This window comes from Gorilla gorilla, chromosome 19, assembly GCF_029281585.2.
Source record: "Gorilla gorilla gorilla isolate KB3781 chromosome 19, NHGRI_mGorGor1-v2.1_pri, whole genome shotgun sequence".
Classification (NCBI taxonomy): domain Eukaryota; kingdom Metazoa; phylum Chordata; class Mammalia; order Primates; family Hominidae; genus Gorilla; species Gorilla gorilla.
In genome coordinates, this window is record NC_073243.2 from 40874254 (window position 1) to 40896547 (window position 22294).

General features: G+C 42.5%; 3 protein-coding genes across 17 annotated transcripts in view; 2 read left to right on the forward strand and 1 right to left on the reverse strand.

Annotated features, from left to right (window-relative positions):
* Positions 1 to 1321, reverse strand: part of RAD17 (RAD17 checkpoint clamp loader component) — a 45263-nt gene extending 43942 nt beyond the window's left edge. For 2 of the 13 annotated variants that reach the window (XM_019013430.2, XM_004058747.4), the window contains exon 1: positions 662 to 810. The gene's annotated coding sequence lies outside the window, so the exon portion shown is untranslated. Of the gene's footprint in view, positions 1 to 310; positions 811 to 1130 lie in introns of those variants that run through there. The other 11 variants (XM_055367044.1, XM_055367043.2, XR_010131753.1 and 8 more) reach the window with 11 other exon arrangements.
* On the forward strand, positions 764 to 18731 carry AK6 (adenylate kinase 6). Of its 3 annotated transcripts, none has more exons than XM_004058750.5 (5): positions 764 to 938; positions 3986 to 4078; positions 14576 to 14634; positions 14736 to 14881; positions 18279 to 18731. In XM_004058750.5, exons 1-5 carry the CDS (start codon positions 920 to 922, stop codon positions 18469 to 18471), a joined length of 510 nt encoding a protein of 169 aa, XP_004058798.1. In that variant the 5' UTR covers positions 764 to 919; the 3' UTR covers positions 18472 to 18731. The 3 variants fall into 3 exon arrangements, with proteins under 3 accessions (XP_004058798.1, XP_030859172.1, XP_055223025.1); XM_031003312.3 differs by lacking the exon at positions 764 to 938 and adding an exon at positions 945 to 1132; XM_055367050.2 differs by lacking the exon at positions 764 to 938 and adding an exon at positions 1481 to 1614.
* On the forward strand, positions 3986 to 5836 carry TAF9 (TATA-box binding protein associated factor 9). The gene is made up of 2 exons (XM_019013434.3): positions 3986 to 4078; positions 4828 to 5836. Exon 2 carries the CDS (start codon positions 4845 to 4847, stop codon positions 5634 to 5636), a length of 792 nt encoding a protein of 263 aa, XP_018868979.1. The 5' UTR covers positions 3986 to 4078; positions 4828 to 4844; the 3' UTR covers positions 5637 to 5836.
* Positions 18732 to 22294: the final 3563 nt, after the last annotated feature.

Here is a 22294-nt window from a genome sequence, read left to right on the forward strand (position 1 = left end):
GGCGGGCGGATCATCTGAGGTCAGGAGTTTGAGACCAGCCTGGCCAAAACATGGTGAAACCCCGTCTCTATTAAAAATGCAAAAATTAGCCGGGCGTGGTGGTGGGCGCCTGTAATCCCAGCTACTCTGGAGGCTAAGGCAGGAGAATCACTTGAACCCAGGAGGCGGAGGTTGCACTCCAGCCTGGGCGACAGGAGTGAGACTCCCTCTCAAAACAAAACAAAACAAAAACAAACAAACAAAAAAAAAGGTGCAGACTGTTGTCACGGTCAGGGCTCTATTCACTCTTGAAAACAAGATTGACAATTACCTCCTTTAAAAAGCAGATAACTGTCCCTGAAGATGCCAGGTTACTGAAATGAGATGTCAGAGGTAGACCTTCAAGACTATTCCTAGCCGACCCACCACCACCCCACACAGTGAACAGGGAATACTAAGCTCAAATATTCGTCCAACGTAATCCTGTAATCAGTGGGGTGCCGGGTTGAGCTCGCAAATCCCCGCTGCAGGACAGGGCTCTGCACCCTCAATCTTCTCATCCCCAGATGGGATGGGCGGGTCGGGAGGAGGAGCGACGAGAGCCCAGGAAAGCTTGAAGGCAGAGATAGATTCGCGTCTCTAAGACATATACATAATATAGCCGCAACCGCGGCGGCCTTACTTTCCCGGAGCTGCATCCCCTTTTGGGCGAAGAGCGGAGGCGACCAGGCTCTACCCTAGGTGAAAGGGCAGCCACCTTGCCCTACCCGGGCTCAACGCCGAGCCTCTCGGAGGTACGGCCTCCCGGGGACCTTCCAGACTGGTTGGCGCAAGCGAAGGGCGGGGACCGCCGAAGGAGTGTGTGACTTAGGCATCCAGCGCACTGCCTGACCCGAAGTACCGACCCGAGTTATGCCCACCCTCCAACTTTGCGACGGAAATGTGTCATCGAAAGCCAGGTAACCAGTGGGCCGCGGCTGGGCCGCCGGGGCAGTCTAGGGGCGCCGCGGTGGGCCTCGGGGCCTTTGGGGCCGTGGGCTTTTGCTGCCGCCCGCCCCTTCCGGCTCCTCCCTGTAGTGCAAAGGGCACGTGAGCGAGGCGCCCGAAGCCGTCGCGGCGGGGACCATGTTGCTTCCGAACATCCTGCTCACCGGTCAGGGCGCGCGGCCGGGAGGGACTGGGCTGGGGCAGGCTGGGGGCGCAGAGTGCTCTGGGCATCGGGCGTCCAGGTGGGGGCCCCTCACTGCCCTCTTTGGAGGCCGGCCGAGGGCCACGAGGCGGTTGTCAGCGCCCTGGGAGCCGACCCTCGCGGGTGTTGCGGGAGGCGGGGGAGGGGACGCGGAACGTTAATTCCGTTGGCCTGAGGCTCCGGAGGGGCGGGGGGGTGGAGAGAGGTCGGCAGATCCAGCTCTCCAGCTTGGCAACCTGCTTAGTCTTTCTGAATCTGGTATTTCGTTTGTAAAATGGGTTGTTGATTCTTTGGCAGGGTTGGCCTTGGGATTTTTAGCGAAATAACGTAAGGCCATATCTGCTTCCCGGTAGAGTCATTAATGGTGGATGCCTCACTCCTTAGGTCTCCGTGGGCCGTATTTTATTTTTTCTTTGCTTCTGATAAACGCCTCAGATTAGATTTCGGTAAATGAGTTCAGATGTTTGTGACGTGACGAAATTACTGTATGCTTTTGTTGAGTTACATCAAAGGATGCCCCCGCCCCTTAAAAGGAAGGCATATAGTGAGCATTTCGGGTCGTTTCTCGCGTAGGAGTGGGTCTTTGAAGCCATACTCAGGGTGCGTGTTATCAGTGAAGGGAATTAAAATGCTGCATAACGACTTTAACGAATATTTTTGCTAGCCGTTTAGTCCTGAAAGTGTTTATCAAATTGTAGGCCATTCGTGGAAAAATCTAATGCATGTAGATTTTATTGCAAGGTACAGAAAAATTAAGACTCTTTGTGGGAACAGTAAAGTTACATCATTCACCCAAACGTAAAATTGTTGGCAGCGCACAAGACATGTCTGTTTCTGAGAGGTGCAGATTAACCACCCCACAGATAACGTTTAGAATTTTAGATTCCTTAAGCGGAAGATTTTACATCTTTTTGCATGGATCAAACATAGTGCCCTGGTTATTAAGTCATTGTCAAAACTTTAAAGTGAACATTTTATTGAAAACATGTTGAGTCCAGGGTTCAGACTTGGTGTATTATAGTGGACTTGAGGTGACCGTTATTCTCCTGGGTATGGGAACTGGATTATCCCTGTTATCTTTATGCTCAAGTTTAATTTCAGGGATGTTAAATCTGAATAGCTGAAAATTATGAATTTGATGATCTTGAAATGTAATTTTAATAGGTATCAGAAGGGGAAGGTAAAGAACAATGTATATAGTATTGTCATTTATGTAAAAGGGAATGTGTGTTGTATTTATATAACAGAGTATGTACATATATGTACATTTATATGCAAACATAAATAGGGTTTCTTTGGGAAAGGAAACTGGTTTACAGTGGTTATCTCTAGGGAAGAGCGCAAGGGGTCAGTAGAGGTAATACGGTGTCTTTCAGACTGCTTAATTTTAACATGAACAGTTTTGTTTTTGTTTGAGACAAAGTCTCATTGTGTTGGCCGGGCTGGTCTCGAACTCCTGCGCTTAAGCGATCCTCCCGCCTTGTCCTCCCAAATTGCTGGGATTACACGCGTGAGCCACCACACGTGGCCATGAACAGTTTTTAAATCCTTTAAGTTAAAGCAAATAGGCCAGGTGGGTGGCTCATGCCTGTAAATCCCAGCACTTTGGGAGGTGGAGGTGGGGAGATCGCTTGAGCTCAGGAGTTTGAGCTTAGCCTAAGCAACATAGCCAAACCCCGTCTCTACAAAAATTAACCAGGGCATGGTGGTGCATACCTGTGGTCCTAGCTACCGGACAGGCTGAGATGGGAGGATTGCTTGAGCCCAGGAGGTAGAGGCTCTAGTGAGCCAAGTTCCACTGCACTCCAGCCTAGGTAACAAAGAGATAATCTTGTCTTTAAAAAAAGAAAAAGGTAAATAAATTATTGTAATTGATTTGAGGTGGCTAATTTTTTTTTTTTTTTTTTTGAGATGGAGTCTCTGTCGCCAGGCTGGAGTGCTGTGGCGCGATCTTGGCTCACTGCATCCTCCAACTACCTGGTTCAAGGGATTCTCCTGCCTCAGCCTCCTGAGTAACTGGGATTACAGGCATGCGCCACCACGCCCGGCTAATTTTTGTATTTTAATAGAGATGTAGTTTCACTATGTTGGCCAGGATTGTCTCGATCTCCTGACCTTGTGATCTGCCCGCCTCGGCCTCCCAAAGTGCGGTGATTACAGGCATGAGCCACTGTGCCCAGCACGAGATGGCTAATTTTATTCTCAGCAGTTCCCCGGTAGCAGCAGGCAGTTTGAATTGGCGTCAGAATCTACTGAGCCCCACCCCTGGAGAATCAATACACTGGGTAATATTCTGACATTCAGTTAGCTTTGGAAAATTTTTATTAGATCGTAGTACGTGCTAATTTACATATGGCCAGGCATGGTGGCTCACGCCTGTAATCCCAGCACTTTAGGAGGCCGAGGCTGGCAGATCACCTGAGGTTAGGAGTTTGAGACCAGCCTGGCCAATATGGCGAAACCCTGTCTCTACTAAAAATACAAAAATTAGCTGGGTATGGTGGTGGGCACCTGTAATTCCAGCTACTGAGGAGACTGAGGCAGGAGAATCGCTTGAACCTGGGAGGTGGAGGTTGCAGTGAGCCAAGATTGTGCCACTGCACTCCAGCCTGGGCGACAAGAGTGAAACTCTGTCTCAAAAAAAAAATTTTACATATGATTGCTAATTAGGAAATTTTTCATTTCAGTCGTCAAGAACTTTTAAGGGCAGAGGCCAGGTGAGACTCTGTCTCAAAAATAAAAGGAAAGGCAGAAGGTGGACTGCAGTGTGATAAGTAGTATTTCACAAACAGTATTTTTCTGTGGCTTGTCTTACAGGTACACCAGGGGTTGGAAAAACCACACTAGGCAAAGAACTTGCGTCAAAATCAGGACTGAAATACATTAATGTGGGTGATTTAGCTCGAGAAGGTAAGGGACACTTTGGTGTTAGATTTGTTTTGTTTTGTTTTGTTTTTAAGGTCTGGTAAGTGGAGTGTTAGTGCTGGGTATTGTCATAGGGTACAAAAAACAGAGATTGCCATTAAAGAATATATACTCTGTCAGGGAATCCACAGAAGTATTAAGTGTCTAATGCTATGTCCTGGTTATTTTGACCATTTTCCCTTCCGCCTTCAAAATGGCTGGCAATTCTTGTGAATAGTTGGGAAGGCTCCTATAAAGAGACTGGATTTCGGATAGGTAGAATGTGAATAAGGAGAATGTTTTTAAGTTGAGCAAACAAAGGTTTGGTACTGCTAAACATATATATGAGCACAGTGAGTATATTGGTCTCACTGGAAAGAGATTGTTTTGAGCTCAGGTGTGGGACCTGACTATGCTATGGTATCTTAGATTAGTGTGAGATTTGCATGCAACTGCATATATTCTAAGATGATCATTGTTTTTATTTATTTTACCCTGTTTTCCCCTAATCTTTTATCGCTCCCTTATTTGTGTCTTCATCTTTTTATAGTCGACAATGATTTGTACATGGTAGGAACTCAATAAATCGACCTTAAGTATGCCTCATTAAAATTAAGAAAACATATGGTTTAAATTTTAAAAATTTTTTTACAGTTTAACATAGATTTAAAATTTTTTTAAGTTCCTGACAGTTGCTACTAAAGTAACTATTTCAGATTGATCTAATGTACATATTTTTTTCAAATGATCTAAAGTCTGATCATCGGATATCATGGAGTCTGGCAAGATGGCTTCTCCCAAGAGCATGCCGAAAGATGCACAGATGATGGCACAAATCCTGAAGGATATGGGGATTACAGAATATGAGCCAAGAGTTATAAATCAGATGTTGGAGTTTGCCTTCCGATATGTGACCACAATTCTAGATGATGCAAAAATTTATTCAAGCCATGCTAAGAAAGCTACTGTTGATGCAGATGATGTGCGATTGGCAATCCAGTGCCGCGCTGATCAGTCTTTTACCTCTCCTCCCCCAAGAGATTTTTTATTAGATATTGCAAGGCAAAGAAATCAAACCCCTTTGCCATTGATCAAGCCATATTCAGGTCCTAGGTTGCCACCTGATAGATACTGCTTAACAGCTCCAAACTATAGGCTGAAATCTTTACAGAAAAAGGCATCAACTTCTGCGGGAAGAATAACAGTCCCGCGGTTAAGTGTTGGTTCAGTTACTAGCAGACCAAGTACTCCCACACTAGGCACACCAACCCCACAGACCATGTCTGTTTCAACTAAAGTAGGGACTCCCATGTCCCTCACAGGTCAAAGGTTTACAGTACAGATGCCTACTTCTCAGTCTCCAGCTGTAAAAGCTTCAATTCCTGCAACCTCAGCCGTTCAGAATGTTCTGATTAATCCATCATTAATCGGGTCCAAAAACATTCTTATTACCACTAATATGGTGTCATCACAAAATACGGCCAATGAATCATCAAATGCATTGAAAAGAAAACGTGAAGATGACGATGATGACGATGATGATGATGACTATGATAATTTGTAATCTAGCCTTGCTGAATGTAACATGTATACTTGGTCTTGAATTCATTGTATTGATATTAAACATGCATGCTGGATGTTTTCAAGTTGTGTTTTAGAAAACTAATAATAATGAGTAAACACAGTTACCATACTTTTCAATTGAAATGAAGGTTTTTCATCAGCCTTAAAAGTGTAAGAAAAATAAAGTTGTCATTCATTCGATTGTTGGTGCTTTGGCAGTTATGTTTTTAAAAGCAATTTTCTCCTTGTTGTCACCAAGAGGAGTAACAGTTGGCAGTTGCAGCAATTTGCAGTACTGCAGTCTATTTTTGACCACTAGAGTGTCACCTTAAACGTCTTCAGATACATAGATCATAGTATGATCTCTGGTGTGTACGTCACTCTTGTGATCTGTTCTCTCAGATTGCTGAAGTATAACCATGACTCCCCTTTGGAGAGACCAGTTGGTCAGGATTTTTATTCATAGTGAATTCTTAACCTGCTTTGATTATCTTCCTCAATTGCCCAACTTCCTAGGTCCCATTTTTCTGTCCTTTTGGTTATATTAAGGACCCTTAGTGTCTCCCAGTATGTCTCCACTTTTTTAAAAAAAATTTATAAGTGTCTCTTTTTGCAGGTTAATTTTGAGCATCTTTGTTTTTCATATTCCTGATACTATAAGCCAGTATCATGTTCATTTTTGATCCAGGGCTGATAATTAGGTTATAGTGTTTATATATATATATATATATATATATATATAAATTTAAAATATTTTTTTGTCCAAAAGAACGTCAATTTATCAAGGTTATAGTTTCTAAAACCTAGATTTTTATTTGCTATCATACAACTACTCATTTTCCATTTCATTTTATTTTATTTCCTGAGACAGAATTTCATTTTGTTCCCCAGGCTGCAGTGCAGTGGCACAATCTCAGCTCACTGCAACCTCCATGTCCCAGGTTCCAGCTATCTTTGCACCTCAGCCTCCCAAGTAGCTGGAATTACAGGTGTGCACCACCACACCTGGCTAATTTTTATATTTTTAGTAGAGATGGGCTTTTGCCATGTTGTCCAGGCTGGTCTTGAACTCCTGGCCTCAAGTGATCTGCCCACCTCGGCCTCCCAGAGTGCTGGGATTACAGGTGTGAGCTACCGCACCTGGCATTTCCTTTTTTTTTTTTTTTTTTTTTTGAGACGGAGTCTCCCTCTGTTGCCCAGACCGGAGTGCAGTGGTGTAATCTCGGCTCACTGCAAGCTCTGCCTCCCAGGTTCATGCCATTGTCCTGCCTCAGCCTCCCACGTAGCTGGGAGTACAGGCACCTGCCACCACACCCAGCTAATTTTCTGTATTTTTAGTAGAGACGGGGTTTCACCGTGTTAGCCAGGTTGGTCTCGATCTCCTGATCTCGTGCTCCACCCGCCTTGGCCTCCCCGAGTGCTGGGATTACAGGCGTGGGCCACCGCGCCCAGCCCGGCCTTTCTGTTTTATATCTATATGAAATGTGGTTTTGTTCCTCACTGTTGAACACCACCATTTAGTCAATTTCATTCATGCATTCCAATGTTACTTTCACTCAATTTAACATTTCTAAACTAATTAGAGCATTAATAGCATTGAGAGCAATGGTGACACCAGACCAAGGACAATCCAGTATAAGGCACTTGGCTTCCTCTTCTTTGGGTCCTCTCCTACCAGTACTTAAACCATTTCATTTGGTTGAGACAGAGTCTTGCTCTGTTGCCCAGGCTGGAGTGTGGTGGCCTGATCATAGCTCATTGCATCCTTGAACTCCTGGGCTAAAGTGATCATCCTGCCTCAGCCTCCCTTGTAGCTGGGACTACAGGCACACACCATCCTGCCGGGCTAACTTAAAATTATTTTTGCAGAGACAGGGTCTGGCTTTATTCCCCAGGCTGGTTTACTCCTGGGCTCAAATGATCCTTCTGCCTTAGCCTCCCAAAGTGCTGGGATTGCAGACGAGAGCCACTGTACCTCAAGTACTCAACACCATTTTAGTCAGTTGTGTATAGTCCCACCCATCCTCTTTGTTATTAGTGAGATTATTTCATGAAATGGGATCTAAGTCTTAAAGGAAAAGTATTTTTTCCCCCTCCTGTAATGCCAGATAAAAGATTTCTGGTCTGACTTGACATGGAGTTTGATGGAGGTACTTTGTGGGTTTTTTTTGTTTGTTTGAGACAGGGTCTTGCTCTGTGGCCCAGGCTGGAGTGCAGTGGCACAGTTTCCCCTCACTGCAACCCCAGCCTCCCGGGCTCAAGTGATCTCCTGCTTCAACCTCCCCAGTAGCTGGGACTACAGACACAAGGCCTCACTGTGTTGCCCAGGGTGGTCTCCAATTCCCCAGGCTCAAGTGATCCTCCCACCTTGGCCTCCCAAAAGTGCTGGGATTACCGGTGTTAGCCATTGTGCCCAGCCTGATGAGGTACTTTGTAAGGTTTGACATACCAGATTTTTTAACCCAGATCCTGTTTGAATATATCTGGAAATATTCTGGGGCAACCAACCTCATTGTTATTTCAAGTGGGGATATATTTTTAAGGGAAACCAGGCAATCATCTATAGTGAAGTGATTCTCAACTAGGTGATTTTTGCCCTTTGGGGGTATAACAATGTGTGAAGACGTTTTGGGTTGTCACATGGAGGGGGAGGTGATGGCCAGGGATTCTACTAAAGATCCTGTAGTTCACAGGACAGTCCCCTGTCTCCCTTAGTAACAATTACCAGACTCAAAATGTCATTAGTAATAAGGTTGAGAAATCTTGCTGTAAAGAAATAAGGCTTATTCTGATGCTCACTAAAGTCGGAAAAAAAGAAAGCTTTTAAGAAAACCCTATTTTAAACATATTTCTAAAAGTTTAGTATCATCCTGGTGATCATGTGGAATTGCAGTAGTAGTTGAGAGAGGTCATCTTCACTCCCAAAACCAAGGCAAAAAAAAAAAAGATGGGAATCAAGTTTAAGAAAACTGGCCGGGGGTGGTGGCTCATGCCTGTAATCCTAGCACTTTTGGGAGGCCGAGGCGGGTGGATCACCTAAGGTCAGGAGTTCAAGACCAGCCTGTCCAACATGGTGAAACCCCATCTCTACTAAAAATACAAAAAAGCCAGGTATGGTGGTGGGCCCTGGTAATCCCAGCTACTCAGGAGGCTGAGACAGGAGAATCACTTGAACCCGTTAGGCGGAGGCTGCAGTGACCCGAGATCACACCACTGCACTCCAGCCTGGGCAAGACAGAGCAAGACTCAGTCTCAAAAAAAAAAAAAAAATCAGTCCGGCGTTGCTGAGGGTGCCTGTAATCCCAGTTACTCAGGAGGCTGAGGCAGGAGAATCACTTGAACCTGGGAGGTGGAGGTTGCAGTGAACCGAGATCATGCCACTGTACTCCAGTCTGGGTGACAGAGATTCCGTCTCAAAAAAAAAGAAAACTATTAAAGAGTCTTACTGTGGACCGGGTGTGGTGGCTCATGCCTGTAATCCCAGCACTGTGGGGAGCCGAGGTGGGCAGATCACGAGGTCAGGAGATTGAGACCATCCTGGCTAACACGGTGAAACCCCGTCTCTACTAAAAATACAAAAAATTAGCCAGGCGTGGTGGCAGATGCCTGTGGTCCCAGCTACTTGGGAGGCAGAGCTTGCAGCGAGCCAAGATCGCACCACTGCACTCTAGCCTGGGCGACAGAGCCAGACTCCATCTCAAAAAAAAAGAGTCTTACTGTGGTATGACTATAAGAGTGCTTCTCTTATTGCTATTCTTCCAGTCTCAAGACTCCTCCTCACTTGATACCCTTTCCTATATACAATCATTTTTATACTCTTACTAGCATCCTTAATTTTCCTGGCAGCAGTTTTTCGGTCTTCGGCCTCTGTTCCTAACTGCAGAATACCCATAGGTCTAGACGAAGTAATATATTGACATTGGATCCATTTCCAGTAGAAATTGTAAAGCATAGCTTGGCTTGAACACTTAGAATCTTGATATATCTCTAACCTAGGGGTTGGCAAGCTACTGTTGTTTTTGTATGACTTCTGAGCTAAAGACTAGCTTGCAAAGTGTAAGGTATTACCTGGCCCTTTACAGAAAAAAAAAATGCTGATCCCTGTTCTATCCTTTTCTGAATCCCATTTTTCTCTCCCCTTATCAACTCCCACTGGAAGCCTTGGAAACTAACTCCTCTATTGACCTCTCTGACACTGCTCTCTCCCCATCTTTGCCTCTGGTCTTTCCCCTTCCACCTGTTTCCCCCATGATTTCATTGCAGCCATATTGTAATTCTGCCCCTCCCACTAGTAATCTCACTCATTCAGGACTATTCACTCCCTTGTGCTGATGACTTAAATTTATAATTAAAACAGCCCAATTTCTAGACACCTATTAGACAACCATCTGGATAGTTCCCAGATGTTTACAGCTCTAAATTAGTATGTTTAAAGCACGTGCTCTGAAAGCATCCTTGACTATACTTGCCCACTCCTCTGATTTCTACCTCCCAAGCATATAAATACACATTCACTCTCTCCACATAGATCCACTTGGCCTTTAAATCTTGACGGTTTCTCCGACACATCCCTACAGTACCCCTATTTCATCAAGACCCCTGGTGCTGTGCCTAGAATCCTACCTAGAATCTCCTGTTTGACTTCTTCAGTATCTCTTTCTTCCCTCTTCTACACTATCATTTTCTTAAAAGTGGGGAAGGAGAATGACATGATTTGAACTTTTTACTCACATAGTCCATTCTCCTTCAGGAAATATAGAAGATTCTTTATAAAATGGCCACAGTTTGCCTGCAGCCGTTCTCACCCCTATGTCCCCTTCAGTGCAGCCATCATACCCTGTTCTCACGCTAGGAATTTTCCACCTCGAGTATTTATGCATGCTGTTCTCTTTATAGGTTTCCTTATCTTCCTTACAACTCCTTGGAGGCCCAACTCCAATGTCATATCTTTGGCTGTCTAACTTCACTATGCAGAATTAATTGCCCTTTTCTTTTCGCATAAAAAGCCAGGTATTTTAAAGGCACCCAATCACTCTAAACCAGTTAATTTCTTTTTCTAATTGCTTTAGAGTTATCAGCTTCTTGTTGAGTTGAGGTAAATGTGGTGAATATGTTTTCAAAAGAAGAAATATGAAAATAAAAATTTTAAGTATTGGCAGCAGTGTCAAAACAACCAGCATCCCAATATGATTAAAGAACAGCTTTCACTTGAGTGTATATAAGTTCTAGGATGGCAGTTAAACATAATGTCATGATTTTACAGTTTGACAAACAGCAGTAGCTGGGAAGGTTTTTTAAGGTAAGAATGAGCTTTAAAAAATTTTGTGGGGCCTGGCGCAGTGGCTCACACCTGTAAACTCAGCACTTTGGGAGGCCAGGGCGGGTGGATCACCTGAGGTCAAAAGTTCAAGACCAGCCTGGCCAACATGGTGAAACCCCATCTCTACTAAAAATACAAAAATTAGCCAGGCGTGGTGGCGGGCACCCGTAATCCCAGCTACTTGGGAGGCTGAGGCGGGAGAATTGCTTGAACCCAGGAGACGGAGGTTGCAGTGAGCCAGGATCATGCCATTGCACTCCAGCGTGGGTGACGAGAGTGAAACTCTGTCTCAAAATGAAAAAAAAAAATTTTTTTTTTTTTTTGAGACAGGGTATCACTGTCACCCTAACTGGAATACAGTGGTGCAATCCTGGCTCACTCCAGCCTCAAGCAGTCCTCCCACCTCAACCTCCAGAGTAGCTGGGACTATAGGCTGGCACCACCATGCTGGGCTAATTTTTTTTTTTTCTTTTGGTAGTGGTGGGGTGTTGCTATGTTATCCAGGGTGATCCCGAACTCCTAGGCTCAAGCGATCCTCCCACTTCGGCCTCTGAAAGTGCTAGGATTATAAGCGCGAACCACCATGCTCACCCTTTTAACTCTGGCCCCACAATTGATTTTTTTTCTGCAAGCAATATATCTGTACCTGGAATTTAAAAAAATAAACTGCAAAACTTTGTTTAGAAAGTTGATTTAATTTTCTAATCTCTCAGTCCTTAAACAAATCAACCTTTTTGATCTTTGCTTAAGATCCTATGTACAGGCAAGTATAAATTTGGCTTCCAATTGAAACTTTCTAAAGTAGCATAAAATTTATTCTTTTTTTGACATTTGAAATGAAGTTTAGGATCCGTTCATTTCTCTGGTACAGGCTACAATCATCACTTACCTAAAAATCTGCAGTAGACTTGATAGCCTCTGGGACTCCGTCTCAAAAAAAATAAATAAAGACTTCAATCCTAAAAGTTAACACATCTATTTTAGACAGCATATATTGGTTCAAGTCATCTTTCTTTTTTTTTTTTTTGAGACAGAGTCTTGCTCTGTCACCCAGGCTGGAGTGCAGTGGCGCGATCTCGGCTCACTGCAGCCTCCTCCCGGGTTCAAGCGATTCTCCTGCCTCAACCTCCCAAGCAGCTGGGATTACCGGCACCCACCACCATGCCTGGCTAACTTTTGTATTTTTAGTAGAGAGGGGGTTTCACTATGTTGGCCAGGCTGGTCTCAACTCCTGACCTCAGGTGATCAACCACCTCGGCCTTCCAGGCCGAGGAATTACAGGCATTAATTCCTGTAATTAATGCTGGAATTACAGGCATGAGCCACCGCACCGGCCAGAGTCATCTTTTAAAAGTCAAAGATTTAAAGTATGAAGGAACCTCCGTGTTTATCTATTCAAGATTACCACATAGTACAGAATCAGCTATAGGTATTCTTAGATTTTGTGGTACTGTTAAAAAAATATGCAATACTGTAAAAATAGTATATGGAAAAATACTCCAAAGCTTTTGTTTTTCTTCTAATCTTTGTCCCTAGTAAGGACAACTTTGAATTCTGCTTTTTGTGTTTTACACTTGTATATGTGAGCATTTATCATGTTGCTGCCTAGTCTATACTACATAGTATTTTTAAACTATGTTAACTATAATACTATAACTCTAATACTTATTAATTTTAATTACATAATTTTTACAAAATTAATTACATAATTTATAAAGTTGGTAAATCAAGATTTAACTTTTCTTATTGTTCAACATTTTTTATTATTTTCTAATTTTGTCCAATTAGAAATTAAATGGTAGTGTAAATATCTGAATGGATTGAACATATAACAGGCATAAACATAGACTCATTTTAATTTGCATCTCTTTAATAGCTAGGAAAATTCAATATTTTTTCATGTGTGTTTACTGATTTTTTCCACTCTTCCATCTTGTGTGAATTCTTTTCTTGTTTATTGAGCAATTGTTATTTTGGTTTTAAGGTCTTTTTATTATCTACATTTCAGTCCTTTGTTATTTCTCCCATTCTGTTACTTTTCTTAGAATTTGATTGTTTCTCAAGGAACAGAGAGTCAACATTTTAAATAACTGGATCAGTCTTTTTATTTCTTCTGCTACTCAACAAACTCAAATGAATCATTCCTTTATAGCTCCATCTGGGGTTTGTGGTATAAAGTAAGGATTTAGATTGTTTTCTAAATTGTTAACCAGTTTTCTTCATACCAAGACAGTTTAATTTTTTAGGTTGGTAGAGTTCCTGGTAGGTGAGCAATAGCCCAAGGAGGCAGAGGCCACACTAGAGTGCTAGAAAGGTGGTTTATGTGCCTAGAATCAGTCCACAGACCCTCCAGGCAAGACAAGGAGTTACAACTGCTTTTGTGCCCTCCAGTGTCCATCAGACTGTCCCCACAGTGACCATCAGACTACTCCTGTGTCCCTTCAGAATTTATGTTCATTTTAACCTCATTTCAACCCGTACCAAAATATTAAGGGGAAAGAGGTGGGAAGACTGCTATATAACATGCTCTCAGAGATGGTTAATGGATGATCTGAGCTTGCCTTAGATTAATACCTCCTAAGGGCTGGGGCTAAGGGTAAGATGGTATGTCTTACCTCCTGAAAGAATACTTCTTTTGAAAACCAGCTGTGATTTGTTGGAAAGTTCTTATGTTAAATTTAAATTTGCCTCCTTTGTAACTTTGAACGTTATTTTTGTTTTGCCTTCTGAAATGAGACTCTTTAACTCTTATGAGGAACGGCAGTTTGGAATGCTGGAAATCTAGAAGTAAAGATACTGTTCAGGAGCATTTGGATCCTGACCCTTCTCTATTCCCATGAGGATGTGAGCTCAGTGACAGAGGGTTCATTTCTGGAATAAAGAATCTGTTATTGCTTTTTTCTTTCTTTCTTTCTTTTTGGAGACAGGGTCCTGCTCTGTCGCCCAGCCTGGAGTACGGTGGTGTGATCTCACCTTATTGTAACCTCCACCTCCCAGGCTCAAGCAATCCTTCTGCCTCAGCCTCCCAAGTAACTGGGACTACAGGTGTGCACCACCATGCCTGCCTAATTTTTTTTTTTTTTTTTCTGTAGAAACAGGTTCTCAACATATTGCCCAGGCTGTCTTGAACTCCTGGGCTCAAGAGATCCTCCTACCTCGTACTGGGCTGGGATTACAAGCGCAAAGCCACCATGCCTGGCCTGTTACTGCTTTTGATAAATTAATCTGCTTTTAAATGTATGTGAGTGTGTTTATATCTGTTCAGGTGTTTCCTCTTCCCGCCAATCTGTGGTTCAACAAAAATAGTGTAGTCCTCTTCTAGTAGCCCTGCAAATTCTGAAGTTGGTTATTCACTCTTTTTAGTTGGTTTCAGTTTTGATATTTAAAGCAGTTTCAGATATATTGCTATCCAAGTTTCCCTCTAGACAAAATTCCAATTTATCAGTTAGTATGGCTCCTTTATATCTGGTGTTTATGTGACATTTATTTTGTTAGTATCCACCCTTATATCTAAAAGAATAATTGATGATACATTTCCTTTCCTGAAGTCTAGAATTAATTGAAAATTACTTAAAGTTACTTAGAAAATATTTCAACAAGCAATTCTAAATCTCTTTTAGAGCAATTGTATGATGGCTATGATGAAGAGTATGACTGTCCCATTTTAGATGAAGACAGAGTAAGTATGACTTTTTCATAAAGTATGCATTTGTTGAATTTCATAGGAAAGTTGACTTCAGTTTTCTTAAGAAGCATTTTTTTTTTAAACTTTTCTTACAGGTAGTTGATGAGTTAGATAACCAAATGAGAGAAGGTGGAGTTATTGTTGATTACCATGGTTGTGATTTCTTCCCTGAACGCTGGTTTCATATAGTTTTTGTGCTGAGAACAGATACCAATGTATTGTACGAAAGACTTGAAACAAGGTAAGAAAGGAAAAACATTAGATTCTTAAAGCATAATGTTAACTTTTATTCAGATTCCTGAAATTGGCCATGATAAAAGATTGTTGTTGTTTGTTTTGTTTTGTTTTGTTTTTTTGAGATAGAGTCTTGCTGTCACCCAGGCTGGAGGGCAGTGGTGTGATCTCGGTCCACTGCATCCTCCACCTCCCTGGTTCAAGCAATTCTTGTGCCTCAGCCTCCTGACTAACTGAGACCACAGGCACATGCCACCTTGCCTGGCTAATTTTTTTATTTTTTGTAGAGATGGGGTCTCCCATGTTGCCCAGGCTGGTCTCGAACTCTTGGGCTCAAGCAATCTGCCCACCTCGGCCTCCCAAAGTGCTGGGGCTACAGGTGTGAGTCATAGCACCTAGCTAATAAAGGGTTTTATTTGAAAATATGACTACTTTAAAATATGGGCAGTACTTTTTGAGTAAATTAATATCTCAACTGACAATCTGATTGAGTAAAATGTACTGTGTAGAAACCCAATTTAGTCGGCCGGGCGCGGTGGCTCACGCCTGTAATCCCAGCACTTTGGGAGGCCAAGGTGGGAGGATCACAAGGTCAGGACATCGAGACCATGCTGGCTAACATGGTGAAATCCTGTCGCTACTAGAAATGCAAAAAAAAATTAGCTGGGCATGGTGGCAGGCACCTGTACAGTCCCAGCTACTCTGGAGGCTGAGGCAGGAGAATGACGTGAACCTGGGAGGTGGAGCTTGCAGTGAGCTGAGATCACACCACTGCACTCCAGCCTGGGCAACAGAGTGAGACTCCGTCTCAAACAAAAAAAAGAAACCCTATTTAGCCATGCTTTTTCTTTGATGTAAACCCTTGCTAGGAAAACAGCCAGGCCCCTAACATATTCTTTGCTTATTGACTGAACACTACTCACTCAAATTATCCCTGCATCAGGAATGGGAAAGCTTATGAAAAACTAACAAAATAAACCAGCATTTCACAGTCTTTATTAGATACAGAGTTAAACCCACAAATAGAGCATCAGATTTAATGCGGAAGAACCAGTAAAGAGAAACTTTTAGGGAAGTCTTTTATCCCCACTGTCTTTTGATCAAAGCTGTGAGAATATGGGGATTCTAGAGAAATTAGAGAGCAATCTCAGAAAGGAAAGCTCCAGAATTTTGCTTAAGGTCGGGGTCAGAATGTGTGGTTTTCACTGATTATAGTCAAGTCTGACTAACCACTATTATTTGCGATACTTGTAAATCCTTGCACAGAATAGTATGGCAGCAAATATACATATAGAAAAAGTTAAATTGGGGCTAAACCTAAAACTTTTATCTTTTTTAGGCAGTGAAAAGCCATTAAAAGTTTTGGGGCAGAGAAGTAATAGAGACTATATGGTACATATGCTTTTTTTCAATCAAGACAATTTAAAATTTTGATTAAAAAATTACTGTTTTACATATATAGTCAAGGGTATGACTAAGGTATGAAAAAACTATGAGAGAGCTAGTTAGTATTTTTAACTATCGAAAAGGTTGTAAAAAGTAACAGCTTTAGGCTGGGCATGGTTGGGTGGTGAGGGGGAGGCAGGACGGCTCACACCTCACACCTGTAATCCCAGAAATTTGGGAGGCTGAGGCAAGGTGATTGCTTGAGCCTAGGAGTTTGAGACCAGCCTGGGCAACATAGCAAGACCTTGGTCTCTACAAAAAAATAAAAAATTTAGCCAAGTGTGGTGGCATGCACCTGTGGTCCCAGCTACTTTGGAGGCTGAGGTGGGAGGAATGCTTGAGCCTGGGAGGTTGAGGCTGCAGTGAGCTGTGATTGCACCACTGCACTCCAGCCTGGTTGACAAAGCAAGACCCTGTCTCAAAAGCAACCAAAAAACAAAAATATCCACTTTATTGAGATTTAGTTTACATTCACCCATTTAAAGTACATAATTCAGGTTTTTTTCTAGTTTTATGGGTACGTAGTGGGTGTATATATCAGTTGCTCATTTGTTTTTTTGTATATCAAAAAGTTGTACAATCATTACCACAACCAATTTTAGAAAATTTTGGGGGTGGGCGCGGTGGCTCACGCCTATAATTCCAGCACTTTGGGAGGCCGAGGTGGCTGAATCATGAGGTCAGGAGTTTGAGACCAGCCTGACCAACATGGTGAAACCCCGTCTCTACTAGGAATACAAAGATTAGCTGGGCGTGGTGGCTTGCACCTGTAATCCCAGCTACTCAGGAGGCTGAGGCAGGAGAATTGCTTGAACCCGGAAGGTGGAGGTTGCAGTGAGCCGAGATCACACCACTGCACTCCAGCCTGGGCGACAGAGCAAGACTCCGTCTCAAAAAAAGAAAATTTTTGTCACCCCAGAAAGGAACCCCATACCCAGTAGTAGTCACTCCCCATTTACCCTCAGTTCCCCAGCCCTAGGCAACCAATAATCTACTTTCTATCTTTATGGATTTGTCTATACTAGATATTTCATATGAATGAAATCATACAGGATGTGGACTTTTGTGCCTGTCTCCTGTCAAATTAGTTTGTTTTCAAGGTTCATTCATATTGTATCATATACCAGTACTTCATTTCTTTTTATTGCCAAATAGTATTCCATTGTATGGATGTATCATTTTTAAAATACATTTATCAGGTTGTGGACATTTGGGTTGTTTTACTTTTTGGCTGTTATGAATATTGTATCCATAAACATTCTTGCACATGTTTTTGTGTGGACATCATGTGTTTATTTCTCTTGTTTATATATCTAGGAATTGAATTGCTGGGTAATATGGAAACTTTGTATTTGACCCTTCCAATAACTGCCAAATTGTTTTCCATAGTGGCTGCATCATCTCATATTCACACTCTCTGTGTATGAGGGTTCTAATTTGTCCACATCCTCACCAACAGCTGTTATTGTTCATATTTTGGTTGTAGTCATCCTGCTGGATGTGAAGTAATATCTCATTGTAATTTTGATTTGCATTTCCTACACAGCTAGAGATGCTGAACATCTTTTCATGTCCTTATTAGACAGTTGTGTATCTTCCTTGGAGAAATATTTACTCAGATTCTTTGCTTAAGTTTTAATTGGGTTACAAATCTTTTTATTACTAAGTTATGAGAGTTTTGCTAATTTACTAATTCATTGGGAATTTATTGAGTAGCTGACAAATTGTGGGGGGAAAAATTCAAACAAACCTAAATGCTGGTTTGGTGATCTTTAGTTTAACCCTAGTGTCAAGAAACTCTGTCATACAAACAGGTACCAGTCACTCCTCTCTGGGTGAAGAGACCATTTCTGTAATTTTTCACGTATTGAAAAGTGTCCAGTTTCTGGTATGTTTCTAAAACTCCAGTTAATGCCATTTATTTTGCTTTTTGTTTGCTTAACCTCCCTGCCTTCTAGGGGTTATAATGAGAAGAAACTAACAGACAATATTCAGTGTGAGATTTTTCAAGTTCTTTATGAAGAAGCCACAGCATCCTACAAGGAAGAGATCGTGCATCAGCTGCCCAGTAATAAACCAGAAGAGCTAGAAAATAATGTAGATCAGATCTTGAAATGGATTGAGCAGTGGATCAAAGATCATAACTCTTAACTTATAAGGCTAGCTACTTAATAATCACTCTTGTTGATATCTCTGCCGACATCATAGAAATTGTTCAAGTGTCAGTAACACTTTATTAAAATCATGTTGCAGAACCAGCAGGTGGATAGTATATAGGTTTATGCCTGTGTTTGTTTTTCTCCATGAGAAAGCTAAACATGAAATATAATGAATATAGTATTATTAAGGATTGAGACAAAAACTGTGATTTTAATACTTAAATTGCTAAAGAATAAATAAATCTGACAAAATGGGTGGATATCTTTTAAGTTTATTACAGAAAAAAATGCAGATGATCTCTTAAAGTAAAACTAAAGATAAAGCAACAGAGTATTCCTTTTTTCTTTCTTTAAATTAGAAAAAAAGTTAAGTGTTGTACTCGATACAAAGTTCAAAAGGTACAAAAGAGCATGTTGAAAAGTTAGGTCTCCCTTCCAGACCACCCTATCCCCAGGCACCCCAGGTTCCTTCCCTTTAGGAAATAATGTTACTGGTTTCCTATATGTCTTTTTAGAGGTTTTATGCCTGCACAGTGTATATGTACATGTGTACATTTTTTAAAGAATATAACAGTATATTATGCACACTATTCTGTACCTTTCTTTTTTCACTTACTATATTTGAAGATTATATCATCTCAGTACAGACCTCCCTGCTCTTTTTTTTAGTTGAGATATACATATCATACAATAAAATTTACCATTTTGAAGTGTATAATCAGAACCGGGTATGGTGGCTTATGCCTGTAATCCCAGCAAATGGGGAGGCTGAGGTGGAGAATCGCTTGAGGCAGGAGTTCAAGACCAGCCTGGGCAACATAGTGAGACCTTAGACTCTAAAAATAAACATAAATAAAATTAATAATCCGTTGGTTTTTAGCTTATTAACAAGGTTATGTAACTGTCACCACTGTGGAGGAAGCAGTGATGATAAAGGGAAATCCTGTACCCTTTAGCAGTCACTCTCTATTCTTTCCTCCTCATCCCCTTGCAGTCACTAGTCTACTTTCTGTCTCTATGGATTTGCATATTCTGGATATTTCATATAAATGGGATTATACAGTATGTGGCCTTTTGTGTCCAGTTTCTTTCATTTAGCATAATGTTTTCAAGGTTCATCTAAGTTATAGTATGTACCAATATCTCATTCCTTTTTATGGTTGAATAATATTCCATTATATGGATTTACCACATTTTGCTTATGTTTCCATCACTTGCACAATTGGGTTGTATCCACTTTGGGTATTGTGAAGTTGAATACATAATAGTAGGATACTATGAGCATTCATGTACAAGATTCCGTGTGGATGTATGTTTTCAGTTTTCTTAGGCATATACCCGGGAGGGGAATTGCTGGGTCATAGGGCAACCATGTTTAACTTTTTGAGGAAATGCCAAACTGGTTTCCAAAGTGGTTGCAGCATTTTATGTTCCCACCATCAATGTATTAGGGACTCAGTTTCTTCACATTCTTGCTAACACTTGTTACGGTCTATCTTTGTTGATTTTTACCATTTCAGCGATTTTTATTAGGCTAAGTGTGTGTATGTTCTGTAACTTACTTCACTTGCAGGCACGACAGGGTGAGGTCTGTCTCTCTACATGGGCCACTCCCGGGGTCTGGTCACAATATACCACCACAGGGGGCAAAGCTTCAGTCCTAGACCACCAGTTGGGATTTCCTCCTGCAGCTGATTAACCTCTCACTCCTGGCTTTGCCTCAGCAGTTTCTTCCACTGCTCTCTCTTGGCTAAGTAATCAGGGTACATTGCCTTGTCAGAAGGATTCCAGTCATCTAAGCACCACTCCAGAGACTTGTAGCATATCACTCGTATCTCTCATAGGAAGTACCCCCAGAGAGTCAGGGAAGAGAATGGCTGTGAATGCTGACGATACCAGAATTCCTCTGCCTCCCTCAGCAGTGGGGTAGCCTCCATCATATCCTTTTTTTTTTTTTACTATGCTCTTCAAACCGGGCTCTCATCAAACAGGCAAAATATACCATTATTTATCTCTGGATGCACCATGGCTTGAAGTGGTGCAGTGCCTGGTTACAAAGCAGCAACACCTTCTGGTGATGGGTCAAGTAGGCCCTCCAGCATCGAGAACACCATGACTGCTTGATCCCATCTTTTTTTTTTTTTTTTGAGACGGAGTCTTGCTCTGTCGCCCAGGCTGGAGTGCAGTGGTGCAATCTCGGCTCACTGCAAGCTCCACCTCCCGAGTTCACGCCATTCTCCTGCCTCAGTCTCCCAAGTAGCTGGGACTACAGGCGCCTGCCACCACGCCCAGCTAATTTTTGTATTTTTAGTAGAGACGGGGTTTCACCATGTCAGGCAGGATGGTCTCGATCTCCTGACCTCATGATCTGCCCACCTTGGCCTCCCAGAGTGCTGGGATTAGAGGTGTGAGCCACCGCGCCTGGCCTTTTCTTTCTTTTTTTTTTTTTTTTTTTTTTTGAGACAGTCTCACTCTTGTTGCCCAGGCTGGAGTGCAATGGCGTGATCTCAGCTCACTGAAGGTTCAAGGGTTCAACCTCCACCTCCCAGGTTCAAGCGATTCTCTTGCCTCAATCTCCCAAGTAGCTGGGATTACAGGCATGTGCCACCATACCCAGCTGATTTTGTATTTTTAGTAAAGACAGAGTTTCTCCGTGTTGGTCAGATTAGCCTCGAACTCCCAACCTCAGGTAATCTGCCTGCCTCAGCCTCCCAAAGTGCTGGGATTGCAGGCGTGAGCCACCTTGCCTGGCAACTCCCATCTTTTTTATTATAACCATACTAGTGGGTGAGTAGTATATCACATTTTGGTTTTGATTTACATTTCTCTAATGATTTATGATGAGCATCTTTTCACGTACCTATTGGTTTATCTTCTTTGGATCCCTCATCTTTTTAATGTTTGCATAAAATGGCATTAATGAGGCTAGGCCCGGTGGCTCATGCCTGTAATCCCAACACTTTGGGAGGCCAAGGTGGGTGGATCACCTGGGGTCAGGAGTTTGAGACCAGCCTAACCAACATGGTGAAACCTTGTTCCTACTAAAATACAAAAATTAGCCAGGCGTGGTGGTGGGTGCCTGTAATCTCAGCTACTTGAGAGGCTGAGGCAGGAGAATCGCTTGAACTGAGGAGGTGAAGGTTGCAATGAGCCGAGATTGCACCATTGCACTCCAGCCTGGGCAATAAGAGTGAAACTCCCATCTCAAAAAAAAAAAAAAAAGCCATTAATGATATGCCAAGTACCCAGGCACTGTGGCTCACACTTGTAATCCTAGCACTTTGGGAGGCCAAGGCGGGCGGATGACTTAAGCCCAGGAGTTTGAGACCAACCTGGCCAACATGGTGAAACACTGTTCCTAAAAATAAATAAATTAATTAATTAAGTAAGTAAATAGGCCAGGCCGGGCGCGGAGGCTCACGCCTGTAATTCCAGCACTTTGGGAGGTCGAGGCAGGCAGATCACGAAGTCAGGAGATTGAGACCATCCTGGCTAACACGGTGAAACCCCGTCTCTACTAAAAATACAAAAAATTAGCCAGGCGTGATGGCAGGCACCTGTAGTCCCAGCTACTCGGGAGGCTGAGGCAGGAGAATGGCGTGAACCCGGGAGGCAGAGCTTGCTTGCAGTGAGCCGAGATAGTGCCTCTGCACTCCAGGCTGGGCCACACTCCGTCACAAAAAAAAAAAAAAATAGGCCAGGCGTGGTGGCTCACTCCTGTAATCTCAGCACTTTGGGAGGCCTAGGTGGGAGGATCACTTGAGCTCAGAAGTTCGAGACCAGCCTGGGCAACATAGTGAGACCTCGTCTCTATT

Excerpts from the sequence above, each read along its gene's own strand:
- AK6 (XM_055367050.2), top strand. The coding sequence starts at position 1,530 with ATGGTGGATGCCTCACTCCTTAGGTCTCCGTGGGCCGTATTTTATTTT. Across the intron at positions 14,635-14,735 it reads CCATTTTAGATGAAGACAGA|GTAGTTGATGAGTTAGATAA; the intron begins GTAAGTATGACT and ends CTTTTCTTACAG. Across the intron at positions 14,882-18,278 it reads TACGAAAGACTTGAAACAAG|GGGTTATAATGAGAAGAAAC; the intron begins GTAAGAAAGGAA and ends CCTGCCTTCTAG.
- TAF9 (XM_019013434.3), top strand. The coding sequence starts at position 4,845 with ATGGAGTCTGGCAAGATGGCTTCTCCCAAGAGCATGCCGAAAGATGCA.